The sequence below is a fragment of the Hyla sarda genome, chromosome 7 (genome assembly GCF_029499605.1).
Source record: "Hyla sarda isolate aHylSar1 chromosome 7, aHylSar1.hap1, whole genome shotgun sequence".
Classification (NCBI taxonomy): Eukaryota; Metazoa; Chordata; class Amphibia; order Anura; family Hylidae; genus Hyla; species Hyla sarda.
Window position 1 is genome coordinate 54170794 of NC_079195.1, and position 26295 is coordinate 54197088.

General features: G+C 40.8%; 1 protein-coding gene across 2 annotated transcripts in view; it reads left to right on the forward strand.

Annotated features, from left to right (window-relative positions):
- The window catches only part of INPP5A (inositol polyphosphate-5-phosphatase A), a 468069-nt gene that overhangs the window by 253110 nt on the left and 188664 nt on the right, over nt 1-26295 (forward strand). For both annotated transcript variants that reach the window (XM_056529200.1, XM_056529199.1), the window contains exons 5-6: nt 12574-12637; nt 24407-24510. In XM_056529200.1, coding sequence (XP_056385175.1) covers nt 12574-12637; nt 24407-24510 — 168 coding nt within the window. The remainder of the gene's footprint in view (nt 1-12573; nt 12638-24406; nt 24511-26295) is intronic.

Here is a 26295-nt window from a genome sequence, read left to right on the forward strand (position 1 = left end):
CTGCGCCTACATAGAAATTGCTCTTCAGATGCTACATTCAGACAGGAAGCAACCACCTTACGGGACAGATTTAAGTCGAGCAGGGAATTAAATCAAGCCTATCACAATGCGGTACGTTTAGATAGAGAAGTTCCAACTCACATTATTGCCACTTTTGATGCCGCCTCTGAGGACATCCGAAATGTCATCACTAAACATTGGTCTATATTGAAAATGGACCCCACGGGGGGGGGGGGGACACTAGTGGAGGACAAGCCAATAATCACGTATGAGAAGCAAAAACTTGAATGACCGTTTGGTCCACAGTCATTATGTACCACCGAGGCCAACCGGCACCTGGTTGACCCATAGGATAACAGGAGCATATAGATGTGGGTCCTGCAAGGCATGTCGCTACATAAAGGTGTTCAAAGAGTTCCAAGGAGCAGACAGTGACAAAATCCACAAATGTCTTGACTAAGCAAACTGCAAAACCCAGATGCTGATATTTGGCGTCTTGTCCCTGTCCTTTAAATTACATTGGGAAAACAACTGGGTAGTTAGGGTGACGAATTTTAGAGCATGTTGGAGATGTCAAACATAAAAGGGAAAATCCCATTTCGAGTCATATGCACAGTCATCACCCTGAAAACCCTTTGGCGCTCTCATTTAAAGTAATTGAGGTGCTTGAAAAAAAGATCTCCAGGGCAGTAATGTAGCTCAAAGACTTCTACAAAACGAAGCTAAATGGATCTACCACCTCCGTTTAGTAGCTCCCTAAGGTTTCAATGAAACAGTTTCTGCTTTTATTTAAATCTTACTTAATACTCTCTATATTTCATCATAAGATCTGCCTCTGAATTCCATGTAACTTGTCATAATTTACCTATATACCATTATAGCAACCTATTGATTTATCATATGTTTACCTTCATTAATTATCATTTTATACAATCTTTATCGTTATTTATCCTCTAACTACCAATATACCAGTCAGTATGCAATCAACTTATAAAATTTTCTTTTGGCCCATTATTGTTTTAATCGCATAATATATATGCTGGCCAGTAATAGACTATTTGAGGGTGCTACAGTTACTGGCTAAAAACTGACTTGGCCTACTGGTTTAGCACATAATTGATGTTCTACCTGAGGCTGCTATTGTTACTGGCTATTACGATCATGAAGGAAACAAGGGTATTGCCCTTTAAATCCACTTGTCCAATCAAATATCCATTCTCTGTTTATCCAGTACGGCATAACAGCGTGCAGCAATTTGCGCTTTTTTCACTTCCTCTCACTGGAGCGCAATGCGCCCCAACTTGCGCACCGCCTGCTGAATGCATCACTTCTGCCTTATGGAACACAGTTCGTGTCACTTTGCGTTCAGCAGCATCCGGTCGCATCAAACACCTGCACAGCGCGGGTTATTGACACTTCCGGTCCACGGCCTTTATAGCGCAGATGCTATGGTAAAGTGGTTACTTTATACCCTTTTCCCTATCCACACTTATAATAGTGAGGGCAAAGGTCAAGAATAGGTAGGAAAATCTTATGATCAGGCTACTCACCTGTATCCTTAGCCCCTCCCAGTCAGCTTGCTTGGTGACATTATCTGGTGTTCTTAACTAAGCACTGATCTGCTTTTGGTGTAATTGCTGAGGGTTTTTTGTATGTAAAGAATTGTTAGTTACTTTGTACATATCACTATCTTTGTCTATGATTTTAATAAGCATCTAGTAAAAGTTATATTTTATATTATAATACCGGCCCCTGATTGGTTGAGTTTCTTCTGGTATGTAGTAGAATAGGCAATGTGCTCGGGCTCCAGCAGCAGTGGTGGTTATACAGGGCTCACTTCTGGAGTTGACTATGGGGGAAGGGTGCTATTTTGGCACGTTCTATGGTGGGAACTCTACTGGCGAGTTACTACTGAGTCGAGGTACCTTCAGGCTACTGAGGAATGCGACATTAAGTCGTGAAACGCGTCTAGCCTTGTCTTGCATCTATTAGCCATCCCTATCTCAAATCTGGCTTTACACCTGTATCAGCCGATACTACCTAGACAGCGCTGTAGGACCCGGACTAGTGGACCACTGAATTGGCGCGCCATTCACACACCACGAGGACGCCGGGCAGCGGCTGCCGATTTCTCTACAGACCGGCCACTGAGCTGTGCGAAGCACGATACTCCTACTTGGTTACGATCTATTACCCAGCGGTTTACATCATCGTAATCGGGATCATCACATCGTCCCAACCACGGTACGAAAAGTACCTCCTTACCCATATCAGGGCAGTGATTGATCCGGTCCGTGCGGGCACTGGGCTCCCACAGTCCCCGGAGCCTGCAACTCTGGAGATATACATCCGACGATCATCACGGTGAACATAATCATAAGGTACTGTGCCTGATCTCACATAAGCAACTGTATCTTGCTATCAATATTGTTATTTCTACAAACATCTGTTGTGGGACACAAGTAGATAACAGCGAGCAATCACAATGAAACATTGAAACATTTACCACAGCTTAAGGTGACTGTGTTTTACATAGGAGTATCACTGGAGTACACAGTCTCTCCGATCGCCGGATTTTACATTTAATACTGTTGCTATTCACATCACTTGACTAATTTTTTCGGCTACAAAGGACTATTTTTGGATTTTGAGATAGTTGTCATTTTTAATTATTTTATTGGAATATTTATACCGCATGCCTGAGCAAGGGCCCTGCCCAGGCATCAATCAGTATTATTTTTAATAAATGCATATGATTGTTTAAGAATTATCATTTTCTGCAGGCATTTTCATTTTTAGTTTTTTATATCTAACAATTATTAATATTCACATTTTTTCCAATTATCACTTTGATTTTATCCATTTTTCTTCGATACTGTGCACTTTCATACTTATTTATTTATTTATTTATTATTTTCTTCTCCCCTTTCCTTTTTCTTTTTTCTTTCCATTTTTATTTTTTACTTTTGTTTTTATTTTTATTTTTATTTCACATATCACTGTACATTTTTTTATCCGAAATCACTAATAGTTCCCTCTTTTATTCTTTCCCTTTTTTTCACTACTTATTTTCACTACTTCTTGAGGACTGGTTATATAATTATTTCTTATATATTTCTTTTTGTTGATTACCTTCACAACTTTCACAGAATTGGTTGGAATGATTTTTTTTATTTTTATTTTTTGCAGCAGTGCTGCTTTCAGCTTTGTGCCTACAGCTTTTGGAAAACTACAACTTCCAGCATGCCCAGACATCCTTTGACTGTCCAGGCATGCTTGGAGCTGGTAATACTCTGTTACAGCAGTATTGCTGCAGGCTGTGTTCCTCCTGCAGCCTTGTCAATCACCCATCTCGTGTATATGACCCTTGGACTCACTCATGCTGCTGTGGCACTCATTAGTGTCCCAGGAGGTATGGGGACCCCTAGTGGTGGGATTTTCGAAGGCAATTTTCTTTAATAAAATGTGAATATTTTTTAAAGTGTATTAGAAAAACTTTTGTTTTGCCAAGATGTACAACATCATAAAACGTTTGTCTGACAGTTCCCATTTTAAAAAATAATGAAAAGCTTAAAGTTGCCCCCTTCCCATTTTTTTTAAATAAAATAAAAGCAAAAATATGAACATATTTGTTTGCAGAAATGTTCAAGCTATTAAAGTTTACAGAGTGCCAAAATTGTGTGTGTTTGTTTATTTATTTCAATACATCCCAGGCTTACTCTTTCAGGCTAGAGTTACTTATATTCGCCGTCCGGCTCTGGCGAAACTGGGTGAAAATTGCCACAACTGATGCAAATTAATGCACTTCTGACATCAGTTGGTGCATCAGTTGTGCATCTTGCGGCTTCCGTTGTTTGTGATCGCTGGACAGGGTAATGCAGCAAGTTGCGTTCCCCTGTCTGTGTCAGTCCGGCGAATCCAATCAACCAGTGTCTAAACTGAGATGCAGGATGATTGTGAACTGTCCCATTCAAATGAATGGGATCAGTTCTGGCTTCGTTTTCCCTTGGCACATTTTTTGCAGTGTCGGAGGAAAAAATAAAAACGGAGGCCGCACATATGTAAAGGAGGCCTAACTCATGCTGTTCCTGTCCTGCGCTTAAAGGGGTTATCCAGGAAAAAAAAACTTTTTTTTATATATATCAACTGGTTCCAGAAAGTTAGACAGATTGTAAATTACTTCTATTAAAAATAGTGTTTATGAGCGGCTTTCTATGAGTTGTTTTCTGTCGAAGTGCTCTCTGATGACAGGTGTCGCGGGAACCGCCCAGTTTAGAAGCAAATCCCCATAGCAAACCTCTTCTACTCTGTGCAGTTCCCGAGACAAGCAGAGATGTCAGCAGAGAGCACTGTTGCCAGACAGAAAAGAACAACTCAACTTCAGCAGCTGATAATTATTGAAAGGATTAAGATTTTTTTAATAGAAGTAATTTACAAATGTTTTTAACTTTCTGGAGCCAGTTGATATAAAAAATTGTTTTTTTCCTGGAATACCCCTTTAACCCCTTAACGACGCAGGACGTATATTTACGTCCTGCGCCGGCTCCCGCGATATGAAGCGGGATCGCGCCGCGATCCCGCATCATATCGCGTCGGTCCCGGCGCTAATCAACGGCCGGGACCCGCGGCTAATACCACACATCGCCGATCGCGGCGATGTGCGGTATTAACCCTTTAGAAGCGGCGGTCAAAGCTGACCGCCGCTTCTAAAGTGAAAGTGAAAGTGACCCGGCTGCTCAGTTGGGCTGTTCGGGACCGCCGCGGTGAAATCGCGGCGTCCCGAACAGCTGATCGGACACCGGAAGGGCTCTTACCTGCCTCCCCGGTGTCCGATCGACGAATGACTGCTCCGTGCCTGAGATCCAGGCAGGAGCAGTCAAGCGCCGATAATGCTGATCACAGGCGTGTTAATGCACGCCAGTGATCAGCATTAGAGATCAGTGTGTGCAGTGTTATAGGTCCCTATGGGACCTATAACACTGCAAAAAAAATGTAAAAAAAAAGTGTTAATAAAGGTCATTTAACCCCTTCCCTAATAAAAGTTTGAATCACCCCCCTTTTCCCATAAAAAAAATAAAACAGTGTAAAAAAAATAAAAAATAAACATATGTGGTATCGCCGCGTGCGTAAATGTCCGAACTATAAAAATATATCATTAATTAAGCCGTACGGTCAATGGCGTACGCGCAAAAAAATTCCAAAGTCCAAAAAAGCGTATTTTGGTCACTTTTTATATCATTAAAAAATGAATAAAAAGTGATCAAAAAGTCCGATCAAAACAAAAATCATACCGATAAAAACTTCAGATCACGGCGCAAAAAATGAGTCCTCATACCACCCCATACGTGGAAAAATAAAAAAGTTATAGGGGTCAGAAGATGACATTTTGAAACGTATAAATTTTCCTACATGTAGTTATGATTTTTTCCAGAAGTGCGACAAAATCAAACCTATATAAGTAGGGTATCATTTTAACCGTATGGACCTACAGAATAATGATAAGGTGTAATTTTTACCGAAATATGCACTGCGTAGAAACGAAAGCCCCCAAAAGTTACAAAATGGCGTTTTTTTTTTCGATTTTGTCGCACAATGATTTTTTTTTCCGTTTCGCTGTGCATTTTTGGGTAAAATGACTAATGTCACTGCAAAGTAGAATTGGCGACGCAAAAAATAAGCCATAATATGGATTTTTAGGTGGAAAATTGAAAGGGTTATGATTTTTAAAAGGTAAGGAAGAAAAAACGAAAGTGCATAAACGGAAAAACCCTGAGTCCTTAAGGGGTTAAATCCTGGTTTTCATCCTTTTTATCACTCCTATTTACCTCGTTTATGTTGCTTACACTGCATGCAGTTAACTAAATAGGGGGGCATTTCCTTGCTTGCCCTCACCTCATGTGGGAACTTCCTCCCTTACAACTGCTGCTCCATGCACTGAAGCTCTGACACATCCCACGGCACACAGAGCAGGCTAGATGACAAGTCTGGAGCATCCAAAGCCCTGCTTGTTCTGCTCATACTTTCTGTATTTTGTCCCAGTAGTGAGACAGAGTGGAGCAACCCATAATGGTAAATTCAGTCTTTTTTTTTTTTTTTCACACACAATACTTACAATAATTACAAATATACTTTTCTCATCTACATTAAATTCCTTTTAAACAAATACTGGCAAATGACTGTCCATTTAAAGGGGTACTCCGCTGCTTAGCATTTGGAACAAACTGTTCCAAATGCTGGAGTCGGCGCCGGGAGCTTGTGATGTCATTGCCCCACCCCCTCATGCCATCACGCCCCGCTCCCTCAATACAAGTCTATGGGAGGGGGCGTGACAGCCGTACCTCTTTAAGAGCCCTTATGACTAGTATACCTGCCCTCACCCTCACCCCCTCCCCCTCCCCAATTCCTCGACCATATCTAGGCAGAGACTGAGTGGTAAAGTGGCTTTTGTGCTTTAAAAAAGAACTTGTGGGTCAGGTAGCCTAAAACATTAGTCATTGGGTTGGTCATCTGTGGCTTCTGCCTGCTTCACCCACTAGCTTTCCCCATTTGGATATAGGAAGACTGTGTGACTGTACTGGGAACTGCCTTAATGACTCTGGGCAGAATAAAAATGACCAGTTCCCATAGGCGTGCGCACAGGGTGTGCCGGGTGTGCCCAGGCACACCCTAATCACCGCGGCCGTGGAGCAAAAGGGGCAGCTGCCCCGGGCCCTGTAATTCCTGGGGGCCCAAAAGCAGCTCGCCCCTTTTGCCCCATGGGCCCTGATAAAGCTGATAAAGGCTGGCGGGCCAGGCGTCAGGGGCCCGGCCAAAATGTTAGTGGGAGAGGGCCCGGGTTTTGCGCCGCACGCTACCCTTTTATGTTCGCCGCCGTCGTCACTCATCCCCAGGCAGCCAGTACCGCAATGGCTGTCTGGGAGATGGTCACGTGACGTGACGTGCGACGTCACGGGCGGCATCATAGAGAGGAGCGGAACAGAGAGAGTCTCCCGCTCCTCTCAGTCCCCACACGGGCGCTTCCAGGATCCAGGCTGCAGCAGGGGACCCACCGCCGGATATGTGAGTATGTATAATGTGTGTGTGTGGGGGGTGTATTTATTATATAGTGTGCGTGCGTGTGTGTGTGTGTGTGTGTGTGGGGGGGGGGGGGGGGATTTATTATATAATGTGAGGGGGGATTTATTATATAGTGTGGGGGGGATTTATTATATAGTGTGAGAAGGGAGGAAATTATGCATGTGAGGGGAGGAGAATAATGATTATTATAATCCTCCCCTCACATATATGTAACATCTCCCCCTCACATACATAATCTGATAATCCCCTCTTCACATTGATAATCCCTTCACATATATAATATCATACTCAGATTATATGTGAGGGGATAATCAATGTGAAGAGGGGATTATCAGATTATATATGTGAGGGGGAGATGTTACATATATGTGAGGGGAGGATTATAATAATAATTATTCTCCTCCCCTCACATGCATAATCTGATCCCCTCCCCCGTACGTATCCTGTACTGATCCTGAGTTATATCCTGTATTATACTCCAGAGCTGTACTCACTATTCTGCTGGTGAGGTCATTGTGTACATACATTACATTACTTATCCTGTACTGATCCTGAGTTATATCCTGTATTATACTCCAGAGCTGTACTCACTATTCTGCTGGTGAGGTCACTGTGTACATACATTACATTACTGATCCTGTACTGATCCCAAGTGTGTGTGGGCTGGGGGTGGGGGACCGGGGGTGTATTATACATACACTGTACAGCAAGCATACCGCCATTATACATACACTGTACAGCAAGCATACCGCCATTATACATACACTGTACAGCAATCATACCACCATTATACATACACTGTACAGCAAGCATACCTCCATTATACATACACTGTACAGCAAGCATACCTCCATTATGCATACACTGTACAGCAAGCATACATCCATTATACATACACTGTACAGCAAGCATACCACCATTATACATACTGTACAGCAATCATACCTCCATTATACATACACTGTACAGCAATCATACCTCCATTATACATACACTGTACAGCAATCATACCGCCATTATACATACACTGTACAGCAAGCATACATCCATTATACATACACTGTACAGCAAGCATACCTCCATTATACATACACTGTACAGCAAGCATACCACCATTATACATACACTGTACAGCAAGCATACCGCCATTATACATACACTGTACAGCAAGCATACCGCCATTATACATACACTGTACAGCAAGCATACCGCCATTATACATACACTGTACAGCAAGCATACCGCCATTATACATACACTGTACAGCAAGCATACCGCCATTATACATACACTGTACAGCAAGCATACCGCCATTATACATACACTGTCTGTGACTGTACAGCAATCATACATTCAATCCATTATTAATGGATTGGATGTATGATTGCTGTACAGTCACAGTGTATGTATAATGGCGGTATGATTGCTGTACAGTGTATGTATAATGGAGGTATGATTGCTGTACAGTGTATGTATAATGGAGGTATGATTGCTGTACAGTGTATGTATAATGGAGCCTCCAATCCAAGAAAAGCCTCCAATCCAAAAAAAAGTTTTAATAAAGTTTTTCATTTTGTTTGTATTGATATTTATGAGTGTAGGTATGTTTATGTATGTGTGCATGCAAGCAAGAGTGTGTGTGTGTGTGTGTGTGTGTATATATATCACACACACGCGTGCGCTGCGTGAGTTTGTGCTTTAGGGTGCACACCCTAATGCAATAGGCTGCGCACGCCCATGCCAGTTCCCTTTACCTCCCAAAGTCTTAAATGAAGAGAGGGGCACAAAAAGACAACTTTGCCTCGTTCCCCTAGTATATGTTAGGCCCCTTTCACACTCATCTGTTTTTAAAGATCTGTTATATGTTCCATTATGAAAACCCTGAAAATCTGCCGCTACAAAATCTCATTGTAGTCTATGGGATTTTTACATTATCTGTTTTAACCCATCATAGCCCGTTATTAATAACAGAAGTTATTTTGTGAAAATGTAACGGGAGAAATAGTGCATGCACGATTTCTTCCTATTAGTATAGTGTGAAAGGGACCTTAGTTGCAGAACTGTCAGAACCTCATGTAATATCAGATAGATATGCCATAAATGTCTATGGTGGGAAAACCCCCTTTAGTTAATGGCTGTTGTGTTGACTTAGTGTGATTGCTGTCTTAGAATCGCATGTTTAATACTCTTCATGTATATTGAGGCCAGCAATGCTTTCCTTGTGTTACGGCTGAATATGACAACACTTTTACTAAAGTAAATGGTAACAACTGCTCCCTTCCCATCGGATAGGATGAAAACATATTGCCTGCGCTCATCTTGTTTTAAGATAATTGCTACATAAATTATGTCTAATGGGAATGAGATGTCTGACAGTCACTAAGAACTGGCTGCGTGCAGCGCTTGGATGATGGAAATGTAAATTTCGCACAAATCTTTTTTGCCGCTGCCTGTTTTCCAATGCCATATAATAGACTGCTTCTTTACTAATGTGAAAATAATTTGTGTTTCTGACAATCTGCTTTATAAATATGTAAAATATCATTTTTTTTTTAAACTCCCAAAGAATACAGACATCTAATCAATAAAGTCAGATGTGACAGAAATGCTGTTGACACACACTTGGGTTGAAGGGACTGGTTAGAGATAAGGACTTCCTGTCAGCGCTGCCCCGGACCTGATTAATATTCCATCTATGGCATGTCCATTAACAAATGGAATCATTGAACTGTATTGATAGAGCGGGTTAAACATTTCAGAAGTTCTGTTGAACTTTAACTTTCAATATTCATTCTAGCTAATTATAGATTTTATGACTGCATGAATTACGGCTTCTGTGTCATTATAGGCAATCTATTTGACATATATTTATTTTAATATTCAGACTATCATATTAGCCCGATCTTTTTGCCTGAGGTAATGCATTAAATGTTTGTTCTGAGCAGAAGTAAATTTGGAGTAGATCTGCTTTTGATAGTGTATTGGAGCCTATTGTCAATATGCTAGGGAGGAGAGAACCAGCCACCAAATGCTATACTTACATGACTAATGACAAGCCGGAGATGCCTGACAACAAGGTCAGACAGCTGCTATTTTGGATACCTGCCCATTGGTGAGGTGATCGTAAGCTAGGAAACCACGTGGCCAGATCATATGCTCACAATATTGGACGGTTTAATCATGGATCAGGCTTATGGCCTGTTGCCTCAAAACATGGACCTTTCTTAAAGAGAACCTATCAGGTCCCTAGTCCCCCCACTCAAACTGGCCCCCTACCACCTAATGGATGATGAAAACCATGTTCTGATGCTGTTCTTCTATGCTCTATTCCAGTAGTCTCCAAACAGTGTCCCTCCAGATGTTTCAAATCTACAACTCCCAGCATGCTGGGATTTGTTTTTAAACATTTGGAGGGCCACACTTTGGTGACCACTGTTGCATTTAATGCACCAAACTCAAAAAAGTTAGCGAAAGCTTTTTTTTTTTTTTTTTTTAAATAAAACTTAAATATTTTATGTTTATAACATACATTGGTTTAAAGAAATCTGTGTATTTTGGGGTAAAAATGTTTTCCATAATTGTTACCACTAGTGGTTCCTCCTTTGTCTAGGACACTTTTTTTGTCCCTGCAGCTATTGCCTGTGTGATTTGGCTGGGACAAAATACAGAAAGTGTTACTGGGACAAGCAGGGCTCTGTGCATGCTTCCAGGTTGTCAATCAGCAGTGCACAAAGTTGTCAACAGTGAGGAAGGAAGTTCCCACGTGAGATGTGAGGGCAAGCAAGGCAATGCCCCCTACTCCTCAGTGAACTAATTGCAGTGTGAGCAACATAAATATGGGAATTAGGTGCCAGAAAAAGGATTTGAGCACACGGACAGGATCAGCACCAGTTAAAGTATGCAGCATTTATATTAATCTTGTGATAGGTACACTTTAAATTAGCACCGATTGGGTAAGCAGATGGACCAGCTGTCATAATCCCTTTAGACCCACTGATTGATCAGTCAATGTAAAAAATATATTCAGTTTGGCTAGGTTTCATGGTTTGTGGGAATGTAATAGGTTTCTGTGCACTGACAATGCAAAACGGAAACCCAAAGGCAACTGCCCGTATCGCCATAAAGGATCCTCATCAACTAAGTGTATCTGTACGTTTCCTTGGAACAATGCATATTTAAGAAATCACAGTATTAGGAACAATATCTCTTAAAAGGCGCTTCAAAAGACATAAGGGGGGGGGATTTAACTTGTATGTCAAGGAGATGGGTCGGACGACATGCTGACGCTTTTGACAAATCAGCAAATGTTTAATTTGTGGATGTGCAGCTTGTCATAAATTATGCAGAAGCCACTGAGCCAAGACCACACTGCCAGCCGGGCATCTGTCACTTTTTCAGTAAAAACACACACACACTATGGCTCTTGTTTATATTGTCCTAGTCTTTCTGGGGAGGTATATTATGCATGTAAAATAAAATCTAAGTTTCACTGCTTTTTTTTTTATGTATAAACATTTTGTTACATATATATTATAATTGTAGAAAATTTGGAGGGCACTGCTCTATTTCCTTTTATTCATAAATTGCTGGATGTTGGAATTGTATGTGCAGTATCAGTGGCCGAAGCTGCCAGTTTTACACTTCACTGCCATGGTGCTAAGTGCCACAGAGTACTAGTATTCATGTGCATAAGATAAGGAAAGTTCACTTGCACTCACCCGTCTAGTGGTGGTCTGTATTCCAGATTATCCGTATGCTGGGAGACGAATGGATCTCGTCCATTCGTCTCCCAGCATACGGATAATCCATAATACAGACCACCACTAGACCGGTGATTGCAAGTGAACTTTCCTTATCTTATGCATATATATATTTGCATTTTTATTTATTTATTTATTTTTTTTTTTTGAGTCCTAGAAGAAGAGTCCCATTAGGGGATATTTATCATTGGTGTTAGTGAACAATTTTTGTTGTAGTACTAATGTGTAAGTGTTACAAATGTATTATTTGGTTGCAGGGCAATTGATAAATTTTACACTTCTGAAAAGTTCACTTCTGTACATTTTCTATAGTTTACACACTGCGCAAAAAGTATAAAACCAATGATAAAATCACCCCCCCCCCCACCCCTTTTAAGAGATATTGTTCCTAATACTGTGATTTCTTAAATATGCTTTGTTCAGTGAAGGGATATTAACAATGGGGTCTGTGTTAATATTATACTTATACTGTAGTACGTCATTGTTCTGAAAACAACCCTCCCCTGCAGGATAACAACTTTAACCACAAAAGTAAGAGAAAAATTGAACTGAGCTGACTGGAGAATTTACAAAATCAGCCTCCCCGTCCTGCACTATACCACTGTTGTATCATTTGATCTTTAATTCATAAAATTAGAATTTTGTCTGGTATGAAAATACATTGTAAATATTTTGAGTTCACTGTTGGGGGTATGTGTTTTTGATGATTTTCTTAAATCTTTCCTCTTCTTTTTAGGCTCTCGGAAGCTTTTACTTTCTTCATGAGTCTTTGAAGAACGTGTATCAATATGACTTTAAAGGTAAGGTAATATTTTTTAACGAGCTCTGTGATGATGTACACAAGCTTATATTTTACTTGACAAGTCAGTGAATTTACTGTTCTTCTAATATTATTTCTACTTCTGATAGAGGCTGAATCCATCCCAGCTTCTCTACTCTTTCTCCTTCATAACCATTAGAAACTGCAGATTAAAAATATTGCACACTTTAACTTGTGAGCCCATTATTTCAACGTATGTAAAAATCACTAAATCAAAAAAGACCAGTGTTCCATAATAGCAGGTGATATGTTTATAGGGATCACTGCAACAATCCTGTTGAAAGAAAGTGCTGTTGAAAGAAATTTAAAAACAAGAGATGAGTTGGTTGTTGCTAAAATGTCTGTGAATCATTAATATTAAAGTTAACCGGTCAGGTTTAGAATGCAGTCTAATCCGCAGGCTCCAGAGCAAAATAAATTGAGCAGATTGGGATATATTTTTGTGGGAAAAGATCAATTTAATCTTCATGCTGAACTGTGGGTGTTCATACTCAGTGACGACAGATATATCTGTATACACACTTGTGCAAGGAAGGCGCTCAGTTAAGGTTTAGGATCGTCCACTGGACTCCCAAGCCTAGCCTTGGAAGATTTATTTAAAGCGAACCGGTCAGCAGGAAAACTGTGTGTAAAGAAGTATATGGCTAGGTAGGGCTTCTCATCAGTATTCAGGGCATACCTTTTTTTTGTTTTTTTTAATATGTAAAGGAGGCTCACAAGATCAGGGTGCATTCCCCAGCATGGTAAAAATCCAGGTACATCCAGCCCATGTTCATTTTCATCACTCTGTACCAGCTTGTATCACTTACCAATTTGAGTGATAGACTCTAGATAAAGAGGGCATGGGCTAGGACTTATCTGGGCTCTTGCTTTATTGGGGAATGCCCCCTGGGCTGTTGAGCCTCATTTACTGATTAACAAAAAGGCTGATATTGTGTTGATCTTAACCCCTTAACAACGAGCACCGTAAATGTACGGCGCTGCAAAGTGTCACTTCGCGCACAACGACGTACATTTACAGCGCTGTGTTCCTTAATCACTGCGTCTCCGGACTCGGTGATCGGGAAGGTATGACTGGTATCTATCAGCAGCCATCCCGGCATATCGCCCAGGGGGGTCCTGATTCAGCACACATGTACCCACCCCCCCCCCCCCACCCCCGACTTTTCGCTGGATACAACCAGCTTTGTCAAGGGTCGGGATAACACTATCCATATAGGATTGCTAAATCCCACCAACTGAGAGTGGATAGCATAACCACCTCACCTTGGTTCTGGTCCTTGTGGGGTTTTAATCACGATATCATTGTATATATATGCACCAAGGGTATTATTACATTTTTAAATCATAATAAATAAGTTTTGTATAGTAAAAAAAAATAAAAAATGGGGGGGTTCCTAGTATTAGGAATTAGTCTCATCTAGGCTTAGGCTCGGAGGGAAATTGGTGATTCAGTGAGCATTTACGCCCCACAGGTGTCTGACAGATTTTTTTTTTAACAGTTGTCCGTGAAAATGAAAATTGTAATTTTAATTTGCACAGCCCACTGTTCAAAAAATCTGTCAAACGTCAGTGGGGTGTAAATACTCACAGAACCCCTTATTAAATTCTGTGAGGGGTATAGTTTCCAAAATGGGGTCACATGTAGGGGGTGGGGTCCACTGTTCTGGTAGCATGGGGGCTTTGTAAACGTACATGGCCCCCGACTTCTATTCCAACCAAATTCTCTCCAAAAGCCCAATGGCGATCTTTCTCTTCTGATCGTTGTAGTTCGCCCACGTAGCACTTGACGTCCATACCCCATGTATTTCAATACTCAGAAGAAATTCTTACAAATTTTGGGGGGCTTTTTCTCCTATTACCCCTTGTAAAAATGAAAAATTTTGGATTGCACCAGCATTTTAGTGAAAAAAAAATTCGCTCTCCAAAATCCCATTATCGCTCCTTCGCTTCTGAGCCCTCTACTGAGCCCTCAGAACACTTTACATCCACATATGAGGTATTTCCTTACTCGAGAGAAATTGGGTTACAAATTTTGGGGACATTTTTACTTATTACCCCTTGTAAAAATGAAAAAAATGGGTCTAAAAGGACAGGATAGTGTAAAAAATTGATTTAGAATTTTCTCCTCCATTTTGCTGCTATTCATGTGAAACACCTAAAAGGTTAACAAACTTCCTGAATGTCATTTTGAATACTGTAAGGGGTGCAGTTTTCATAATGGGGTCCATTATAGGGTATTTCTAACATATATAGACCTTCAATTCACTTTGAAACAGAAAAATTGGAAAATTGCTGCTAAACTAAAAAGCTCTCTAATGTCTTCAAAAAGTAAAAACATGTCAACTTTATGATGCAACCACAAACTAGACATATTGTATATATGAATCAATATATTTTATTTGGTATGTCCATTTCCCTTACAAGCAGAGAGCTTCAAAGCTCAAAAAAAAAAAAAAAAAAATTCCAATTTTTCATGAAATTTTTTATTTTTTCACCAAGAAATGACGTGAGGATCGCCGAAAATTTACCACTAACATAAAGTAGAGGATGTCACAAAAAACATTTTCAGAATCACATTCATAAGTTAAAGCATCCCAGAGTTATTAATGCTTAAAGTGACAGTGATTAGATTCGCAAAAAACTGCTGCGTCCTTAATGTCAAAATGGGCTGCATCCTTAAGAGGTTAAAGGGGTGCTCCGGTGGAAAACAATTTATTTATATATATGCTTATTTTAACCCTTCCAGTACTCATCAACTGTTGAATGCAACAGAGGAAGTTTTATAATACTTTTCTGTCTGACCACAGTGCTCTGCTGACACATCTGTCCATATCGGGAACTGTCCAGAGCAAGAGAGGTTTTCTATGGGGATTTTTTCCTGCTCTGGACAGTTCCTAACATGGACAGAGGTATCAGCAAAGAGCACTGTTGTCAGACAGAAAAGATCTATAAAACATCCTGTGTAGCATACAGCAGCTAAGTACTGGAAGGAATAAGATTTTTAAATAGAAGTAGTTTACAAATCTGTATAACTTTGGCACTAGTTTAAAAAAAAGAAATTCCACTGGAGTACCCCTTTAACCTGTTAAGGACCCAGGACGTACCGGTACGTCTTGAGTCCACTCCCGTTCTATCACGCCATGGCCCCACGTCATAGTGGATCGGGCCCAGCCTCTAATAACGGCCGGGACCCGTGGCTAATAGCGCGTGGCACTGATCGCGGTGCCACACGATATTAACCCTTTAGACGCGGCGTGAAAGTAAATCATTGCCGGTTAGCTCAGGGGGCTGTTCGGGATCACTGCGGCGAAATCGCGGCATCCCGAACAGCTGGGACACAGTAGGAGGGTCCCTTACCTGCCTCCTGGAGTCCAATCGCCGAATGACTGCTCAGTGCCTGAGATCCAGGCACAATCATTGATCAATGGTTTCCTATGAGAAACCATTGATCAATGTAAAAGATCGGTGTGTGCAGTGTTATACCCCACTATTGGATCTATAACATTGCAAAGAAAAAGTGGAAAAAAAGTGAATAAAGATCATTTAACCCCTTCCCTAATAAAAGTTTGAATCACCCCCCCCCCTTTTCCCAATAAAAAAAAAGTGCAAATAAAAATATGTGGTATCGCCGCATGCGGAAATGTCTGAATAATGAAAATATATCATTAATTATACCGCACGGTCAATGGCGTACTTAAACCGCACGGTCAATGGCGTACGCACAAAAAAATCCCAAAGTCCAAAATAGTGTATTTTTGGTCACTTTTTTATCATGATAAAAGGAATAAAAAGCCATCAATAAAGTCCGATCAATACAAAAATGGTGCCACTAAAAACTGCAGATCACGGTGCAAAAAATGAGCCCTCATACCTCCCCATACGCAGAAATTTTTTTACGTTTTATAGCGGTCAGAAGATGACATTTTTAAACGTATACATTTTCGTGATATTTTTCCAGAAGTACGACAAAACCTACATAAGTAGGGTATACAGAATAAAGAGAAGGTGTAATTTTTACTGAAAAGTGTACTGTGTAGAAGCCCCCAAAAGTAAAAAAAAAATGGCGTTTTTTTTTTTTCAATTTTGTCTCACAATGATTTTTTTTCCCGTTTCACCATAGATTTTTGGGTAAAATGACTCAATACAAAGTAGAAATGGTGGCGCAAAAAATTTATATGGATTTTTAGGTGCAAAATTGAGAGTTATGATTTTTTTAAAGGTAAGGAGGAAAAAACAAAAAAATGCAAAAACTGAAAAACCCAAAGTCCTTAAGGGGTTAAAGGGGTACTCCGGTGGAGAATTTATTTTTTTTTTTAAATCAAATGGTGCCAGAAAGTTAAACAGATTTGTAAATTGCTTCTAATTAAAAATCTTAAACCTTCCAATACTATACAGATGCTGTATACTACACAGGAAGTTCTTTTCTTTTTAATTTCTTTTCTGTTGGACAGAGGTGTCAGCAGAGAACACTGTGGTCAATGTCAGGAACTGTCCAGAGCAGGAGAGGTTTGCTATGGGGATTTGTTCCTGCTCTGGACAGTTCCTAAAATGGACAGAGAGCACTGTGTTCAGACAAAAAAAATTAAGAAATTAAAAAAGAAAAGAACTTCCTGTGGAGCATACAGCAGCTGATGAGTACTGGAAGGATTAAGATTTTTTAATAGAAGTAATTTACAAATCTGGTTAACTTTCTAGCACCAGTTGATTTAAAAAGTTTACCACCGGAGTACCCCTTTAGGGTCTATTCACACACACAGTATTCTGCGCAGATCTGATGCGCAGGATCTGAAGCGGTGTTCAGTCATTTAGTTTACATTGAAATCTGCAGAAAATCCTGCGCATCAAATCTGCACAGAATACTCTACGTGTGAATAGACCCTTAAGGACTAGATATAATTATTCCTTTCCCACAAATATGGATAACCATTTGCTCCACTCTTTCTGCTCTATAATATGATTCCACAAATTCCATTGCAGCATTAAAGAGACTGATCATCTTTCACAATTGTGGGGATACTGTCAGAGCAGTACATCGAAGACATTGGCCTGCAGAACAAATATAAATATTAAAATGCTTAAATTGCTGTTCTAATGAATTATTTAAAAAATATTAAATTAATGGCAACTTAATGTACCCTAAAGATTCCAAAAAAATCTACAGCCTATCTTGCAAAAAATCCAATACTGCATTTGGTCTATAGTTATTAATAAATGTGAAAAGCTCTGGAAACCCTGATAATCAAGAAAAAAATCCAGTAAATCCAAACTTTGAAGGGCCACAGTGTGTATATAAAATAAACACTGCTCAAAAAAATTAAGGAAACCCTAAGAGAACACATCCTAGATCTGAATGAATGAACTAATCATATGAAATACTTTCGGCTTTACATAATTTTTTTTTGTGACTTTGTTGTCAGCACACTCAACTCAAATCATTGGAAATCAAATTTATTAACCCATGGAGGTCTGGATATGGAGTCACACTCAAAATCAAAGTGGAAAACCAAACTACAGGCTGATCCAACTTTGATGTAAAGTCCTTAAAACAAGTAAAAATGAGGCTCAGTAGTGTGTGTGGCCTCCACGTGCCCGTATGACCTCCTTACAATGCCTGGGCATGCTCCTGATGATGTGGCAGATGGTCTCCTGAGGGATGTCCTCCCAGACCTCTGCCAACTCCTGGGCAGTCTGTGGTGCAACGTGGCATTTGTGGATGGAGCGAGACATGATGTCCCAGATGTGCTCAATCGGATTCAGGTCTGGGGAACGGCTGGGCCAGTCCATAGCATCAATGCCTTCCTCTTGCAGGAACTGCTGACACACTCCAGCCAAATGAGGTCTAGCATTGTCTAGACTGAGACTGTGTGAACCTGCTTTCATCTGTGAAGAGCTCAGGGCGCCAATGGTGAATTTACCAAACGTCCTGCACGATTTTGGGCTGTAAGCACAACCCCCACCTGTGGATGGTGGGCCCTCATATCCCCCTCATGGAGTCTGTTTCTGACCATTTGAGTGGACACATTCACATTTGTGGCCTGCTGGAGGTCATTTTGCAGGGCTCTGGCACTGCTCCTCCTTGCACAAAGGCAGAGGTAGCAGTCCTGCTGCTGGGTTGTTGCCCTCCTACGGCCTCCACGTTTTCTGATGTACTGGTCTGTCTCCTGGTAGCGCCTCCATGCTGATGGACACAGCAAACCACCTTGCCACAGCTCGCATTGATGTGCCGTCCTGGATGAGCTGCACTACCTGAGCCACTTATGTGGGTTTTAGACTTCATCTCATGCTACCACTAGAGTGAAAGTACCACCATCATTCAAAAGCTGACCAAAACATCAGTCAGGAAGCATAGGAACTGAGAAGTGGTCTGTGGTCACCACCTACAGAATCACTCCTTTATTGTTTATCTTGCTAATTGCTTAAAATTTCCACCTGTTGTCTGTTCAATTTGCACAACAGCATGTGAAATTGTCAATCAGTGTTGCTTCCTGAGTGGACAGTGTGATTTCACAGAAGTGTCATTGACTTGGAGTTACATTGTGTTGTTTAAGTGTACCCTTCACTTCATTGTATAGTGCTGGAGCGACATTACCTCAGTCACATTGAAATGAATGGTAGCTGAGCTGCATTAATGTGGTGCCACCAATTTACATTGAATGCTGTGTGAACATCTGATTGTTTAGGGGGGGGGACAGGTACTTGCCACTCCTACCAATCGACAATTTATTATCTATCCGGTGGATAGGCTATCAATCATTTCAGCCTGGAAAGGCCCCTTTGATTTCTTAGAAGACTCTGATTGGTATCATCAGGCAATACATTGTGATCAGTACCTACAGGCAATATTGTGATCAGTACCTACAGGCAATATTGTGATCAGGTGAAACTTAAAAAGGAACCGGTCACATTGAAAATGAATGCCGATCTGCAGTTATCATGTAATGAACAGAAGGAGCCGAGTAGAAATTTTGTTCTGTTAAAAAAGTTCCTGGATAACCTGTCATTTATTCATGGGTATCTCTGCTTAAAAATAGCCGCCCTAGTCTAAGCAATAGAAAAGAAGCCCTTGTCTAAGCATTGACTTGTGATAATAAAGATAGAGGGTGGTTACATTCAGGAGTTGTACATAGCAACTATTTATACAGGAGACTGTTTTACAGAACAGTTACGAATAAGAGGGAAGCCTTTTAGGCCCTCTGAACCCTCTTTGGCACAGCATGGACCCTCTGGAGGAAGCAAACAGGCTCAGGACAGCATCTTCTAAGAGTGCACAGCTAAGGCTGAACACTAACTAGCACTATGCAGGGAGGATGGTAAATGATTTGTGCTGACAAAGTGGATAGGCTACCTCAAATACACTGCAGTATGTATCTGCATACCTTTCTGCAGAAATGCAGTCCTTTTATCATGGCCCTTGTAGAATGTGTATGCAGCTTAGTTTTAGTGAATTGTGATTTATTTTTGTTTAAATTTTTTTATAATTTAATACTCAGCTTGTACACACTGCTGAAGTGGAAATAAGCCAGAAACTATGCAGATTTAGCCTTAATTAATGAGGTATATTTAAGATTTAGCGTCTATTCACAAGTGTACAGTATCCTGTGTATTTTTGATGCGCAGGATTTGAGGCTGTGTTCAGTCATTTAGTTTACTTTGAAATCAGCATAAAATCCTGCACATCAAATATGCGCAGGATACTGAACGTGTGAATAGATGCTTAGGGTACCACGTACAGGATCTGCTACATATTTTTGCTGCATATCTTCTGCAGCTGATTTTGTCACCCATTGAAGTTATTGGGTAGAAAATTCAACTACACAAAATATGCTTCAGAGCCTGTACATGTAAACGTACCCTTAAAGTGAAAAAATAAACGCCTATTGACTTCCGTGGGACTTTTTCTCATGTTTCCTCAAGAATAAAGATCTGTTCTTCTGGCATAATTCAAAAGTATACACGTGGAAATCCCATTGAAAATTTCAGGGGTGCCAACATTTACGTCCATGACTGTATATGCGGGAACTAAAAAACTATAGGGTCTTTATATCCCTATAAGATGTTGTACAAATCGATCTCCCAATTATTGAGGTGACCTTTGAACATCAGACATAGTATAGATAAGTTTACTGATACATGGTTAACCATTGTTTCTCACTTCATAAGCAGTGTAAACTTGGACCTGTTAAAATTAAATGTTTTCCTCACAACTTTAGGGCCCCAATCACCTGATGAAAGCCAAAAGTGTCCACTTACCTGTATAGAGAAGTGCAGTCAGCTTTTATATGCAAATGCATTCCACAAAGAATACAATACATGCCATATACTTTTCCCACAAAAGACATATTGCGTACAGTAAAGTTTTCATTTTAAGAAGCCGAAGGGGCAAACTTCCTATACAGAGAAATCATTTGGGACATATACCTAGGACTGACAGCTTGAAAGTAGTGTAAACATAGCTATACCTTATAGTTCTTCACATAACACCACCTCGTATTGGGGTATTTTTTACTTGTTATAGGATTGTCCACTATATATACAATTCAATAAAATTACATAGATTTCTGAAACTTCGGTTGACTTTTCTTCAAGATTATATAAAAAAGAATTGGTTATTTTCCAGAATAATCTCCTACGTAATTTATGACTTGCTCATTTCTCCAACACATCCCATTGTAAATGGTCGGGCCAGACCACATTAATCGGCCCTTTACATCACATTAATTTGAAACGTCATGAAGTGGCAATAACTGTGAAATGAACTAATTGGCTCGATTTATACCGTTTCATTAATGTATTTTTTTTTTCTTGCCTGTCGAAAGCCAAATTACCTCTGGTCTTATAATTGAGGGTATAGGGTCTCACCACTGTAAGATATTTGAGTGGCATTCCTGTAGACATGGCATTTGAAAGTTTTACAGTCATCAATCATTTTTTTGTGCCAAAAGCCTCCATCAACTATAATGCTGAACGAAATAAAATTAGATAACAGTATTAAAAAACCATTAACATTTTATTGTATTTCTGGGCAACAACGCTTCACGATTTTTCACTAGAACGATGCATGACTCCTAATGAGGAGTGTCTGACCACAGAGTCCCCTCTTCCACCTTTAAATAGTTTAATGGGCTCTAAGCATAAAAAGTTGATGATCTTAATCAAGGAGACAGTGAATGAGATTGATGTAGATAGGACATATTTAGCATGTGCCATAAAACGAATTGAAATGAGAATAAATTTGGTGTAATTAAACTTTTGTTCCTAACAGTGGTTCTTCACTCACGGGGCTGGAAGAGTTTTTGTTCCGAAAAGTCATTTTGATTTAGGTTACGCTTGTAATTCCTGATTTGTTTCTGTGCACTTTTTTATTTTATATTCTAATCTATTTAAAAAAGTTAAATGAGTTTATCAGTGTTAGAGACCTATATTCTGTCTGAATATATTTTAGCGTACGAATAGTCATCACAGAATGCCTCTGTACTACAGTTAACTAAATGCCCAAAGGTAGAACCATAGGACAAGTAGTGACCCATCCTGCAGCTCTGACACCACCAAAACCCACATCAAAAATTGCATTTGCGATTCTTCTAGCCTTTGTGTAGGAGTGCTCTTGCTTAAGCCATGTTTGAAGCATTACATATCCTGTAAAGATTTTTTTCTACTAGCCTTGTACAAATTATACAAAAAACTTTTTTTTTTTTCTACAGCTCTTTATTACAAAAATTTTTGTTTGGTTTCTCTTCCATAGCCTCTGTTTTCACATTTCAGTAGACCGCAGTGTCCTGTTGGCAGTGAAGTCTGTTCAAGGGGAAAACCTGTTGGCTTAGTTTCCTGACTATACCTTGTCTTGAGCCAGATCATCGGTCTACTTTACTCTGGCCATAAATCAGCTTGGATGTATGTAGAGAGAGAACAGGTGGAAGCAGATCAGTCAGGCTTCTTCTCTGAGGGATTTGTGAATGAAACTCTGTGAGCACAAGGAAGAGACACTACGGAAACATGTTGTTGTTGTTTTTTGTTTTAAGTACAATGTCAGAATAGAAAATTATTTCAAATGTTTCTATAGTCTTTAAAGAGGGATCAATCAGCCTACTGTGTGGGCCAGGGGCATGTCATAGTCTCAATGCACAGAGTGGTTTGTCTGCCCAAGCGTCCTGTATTTTGTGTCTGCAAAGAAACACAGGCAAAAAGCTGAATGGACAGGAAAGCCTTTTTTCATCCAAAAATATGCACAATTTGTGGTGTCCCAGTACCAAATGTGTTGCCTCAGGTACCTGTGCTGTGCCCCACTTCCCAGGTTCTGCATTGTATTGCACTCTAGTTTATTGAATGTTGATTTCTAATGTGTTTGGTATATGCCCAATTTTTAACCAATGTATATGAAAATATACAGTACCGTATTTTCCGGCATATAAGACGACCCCCAACTTTTACAGTTAAAATATAGGCAGCATAGTTCCCCCCACATTAGGTTGGCAGCATAGTTCCCCCCCCCACATTAGGTTGGCAGCATAGTTCCCCCCCCACACATTAGGTTGGCAGCATAATTCCCCCACCCCACATTAGGTTGGCAGCATAATTCCCCCCCCCCCCCACATTAGGTTGGCAGCATAATTCCCCCCCCCCCCCCCACATTAGGTTGGCAGCATAGTTCCCCCCCCCCACCCACATTAGGTTGGCAGCATAGTTCTCCCCCCCCCCCCACCCACATTAGGTTGGCAACATAGTTCCCCCCCCCCCCCCCCCCACATTAGGTTGGCAGCATAGTCCCCCCCCCCCCCACATTAGGTTGGCAGCATAGTTCCTACCACATTTTGTAGGCAGTGGCCCCCACAGACATACAGCCTTCAGCCATATACAGTGTATGGCTAGAGGCTGTATGTCTGTGTACTGCCCCACTTCAGTGCCCCACTTCAGTGCTCCGACCACCGCTCCTCCGGAGGTCGGAGCACCGAAGATGATGTGCCGCTAGTAACTTACCATGCGCGTGTCATCGCTGCTCCACTCCACTCTGCTGTTTATATAGGCGCACGCACGGAAAATCAGGGACGTCCCTGCGTGCGCTACCTCCTGGCGGCCCCTGCATTTTTTAAAGTTAACACGGGGCCACAGAAAGGTAACCAGGGCATCCTTGTGACACAGGGATGTCCCGAATATAACGGGGGATATTAATCTCGGCGCGGGGGGGTCAACAGGGCGGGTGCTGCAGTCCCGGCCGACTGCAGTACCCACCCTATAAGACACCCGGCGTATAAGACGACTCCTGACATTTGGGAATATTTTCCAGGGTTAAAAAGTCATCTTATATGCCGGAAAATACGGTACATATGTTAAAATCTACATTATAATATAAAAAGTTTTGTCAAATGACCGGTACACTTGAAAGACTAGCAACACACCTTTAAAATCAGGTACCCACAATGTGCTGCATGCATGCATTCTCCTTCCCTTTTTGTCCCTTAGCCCTGTACATCAATCCTAGAGAACAGGAAGGTGTGTGGGGGAGGGAGGAGGTACGCATGCTGAAGCTCAGCACCACCTTTGACTCTTGAGACTAAATAGGACTTTATAAGTTTACAAACAGTCATCAGCTAAGAGATGAGCATCATTTGTTTTATCTACTGATCTGCCCATCTCTTTAGCTTTAAGCGGGATTCAGAGCTGACAAAGTTTTTGCAATACCGATGTACCAAACCCTGCGCTCATATATATTATAATGTTGATTTAAATTTGTCTTTTTTTTTTCCCCTAGCAAAAAAGTACAGAAAAGTCACAGGCAAAGAGATCTACTCAGACACATTAGAAAGCACTCCAATGCTGGAGAAAGAGAAATTCCCTCAAGAGTTTTTCCCAGAGGTATGTATTATATTGTTTAGAAATAAACAACTTATTTACATTGCAGTATGGTATCTGCAAATCTTACAATTTAACAAGTTTTGTGTCCATTGTTTGATATGGCTCTTAAGGGACACCAATTTTATATACACCACCAATTAAATCAGGAATGTCACTCGAGTATTATTTGCGTTCTGCATATGTCCTTTTTGAACCAGCTTAATCCTTCCACGTTTGCATAGGCACTTTTGACACACACACAAATTCTGGTCCTTCAGTCTGGTCTGACTACTGGATAGACCTTGTCATGTGCTATTCCAGCTTTTGTCCCTGTTAGCAAAATAACCGATACTGATGTGGGAAGCTACATACAGCAGCCTTGGATAGGTTTGGGGGAATTTAGAAGGTCTCATCAAACTTGGTTGACAGATTATTTAAAGGGGTACTCCACTCCCCAGCATTCAGAACATTTAGGTCCGCTGGTGCGGGCTTCGGTGGTCGCCACGCCCCCTTGTCAAGTCACGCGTGACGGCCATCACACCCCCTCCCATAGACTTGCATTGAGGGGGCGCGGTGTGACGGCATGAGGTGTGGAACGCAACGTTACGAGGTGGCGGGGTGACCCCCGAAGCCCGCACTAAATGTTCTGAATGCTGGGGAGTGGAGTACCCCTTTAAAATAGTCTTGTATAGCTTACAAAAGAGTTAACTCTGGTTTATCATGTGAAACCTGTTTAATAATCGCATTGAAAAGGGGTCTTCTGGGGCTGGTCTGTTCGCCATAAAGAAAAAATGGCTAGTGCACAGAATATATGGTGGAAATAAAAGTTTGTAACAGGAAATCTGGTCTAATTAAGGAGGTTTTCCTCTCAGGTGGTATTTTGGAGATGTCCATGTTTATGATCTACCTACAAAGTGTACCTTTTAAAAAAATGAATATATAAAAAAATATTTTGACAGATCAGGGCTTCAATGCTCAACCCCAACCAATCAAGAGTGAGAAAGTATGTGGTAGTTGCTTCACTCCTTGGCTCTTGGTCATTTCCATCCTTTGGACCCATTATAGGTCTGTGGGGATGTCCACAGAAGCTGCAAGATTACTGCAAGCTGTGGAATGAAGTGCTAAGCCGTGCTCTTCTCCCCACTCGTTCTGGTGATTGGTGGGTGTCTTAGTACGGAGACCCTGACTGATCAAAACTTTTGACAATTCAAAACTATTTTTAAATATACTTTGATACATAAAGGATGATTTGGTGATTTAAGCGAAGTTTGCAACATTTAAGAAAATGTACCCCAAATGCACACTTAAGGTATTGTTTGCATAAGTCCTGCCCATCTTTTTTTTTCTTCCAAAATTGACATTGCCAATTATTCATTTTGAACAGAATTCCTAGAAGATATTCTCATGGACTAGTAGTATGCCACACCACTATTGCCACAGCAGCATGCCATGAAATCTCTCCTGTTTTGCCTCACTGTTTTGGGCCAGATGGCACACTACGGGGCCCCTATGAATACACTCATACATTCAAGATTAATAGTAGTACCCAATATATTTAACCTCCTTGGACACATGCACTCCAATATGATTACCTCGGTGGTGATATATTTGCCTAATCCATTGTTCTGTTTCTTCGAACAATATCACAATCTTTCTTCCTTGATTTACTGCCGCTATTCATTGGGACAAACATACATGACAACGGAGAGGTAATATTTACCGTTGTCCCTCCATGACAACATTTAGTCTCAGGCAATATGATAATAGGCCCTGTCAGTTAACAAGCAATTACTGTGCGACGCAGAT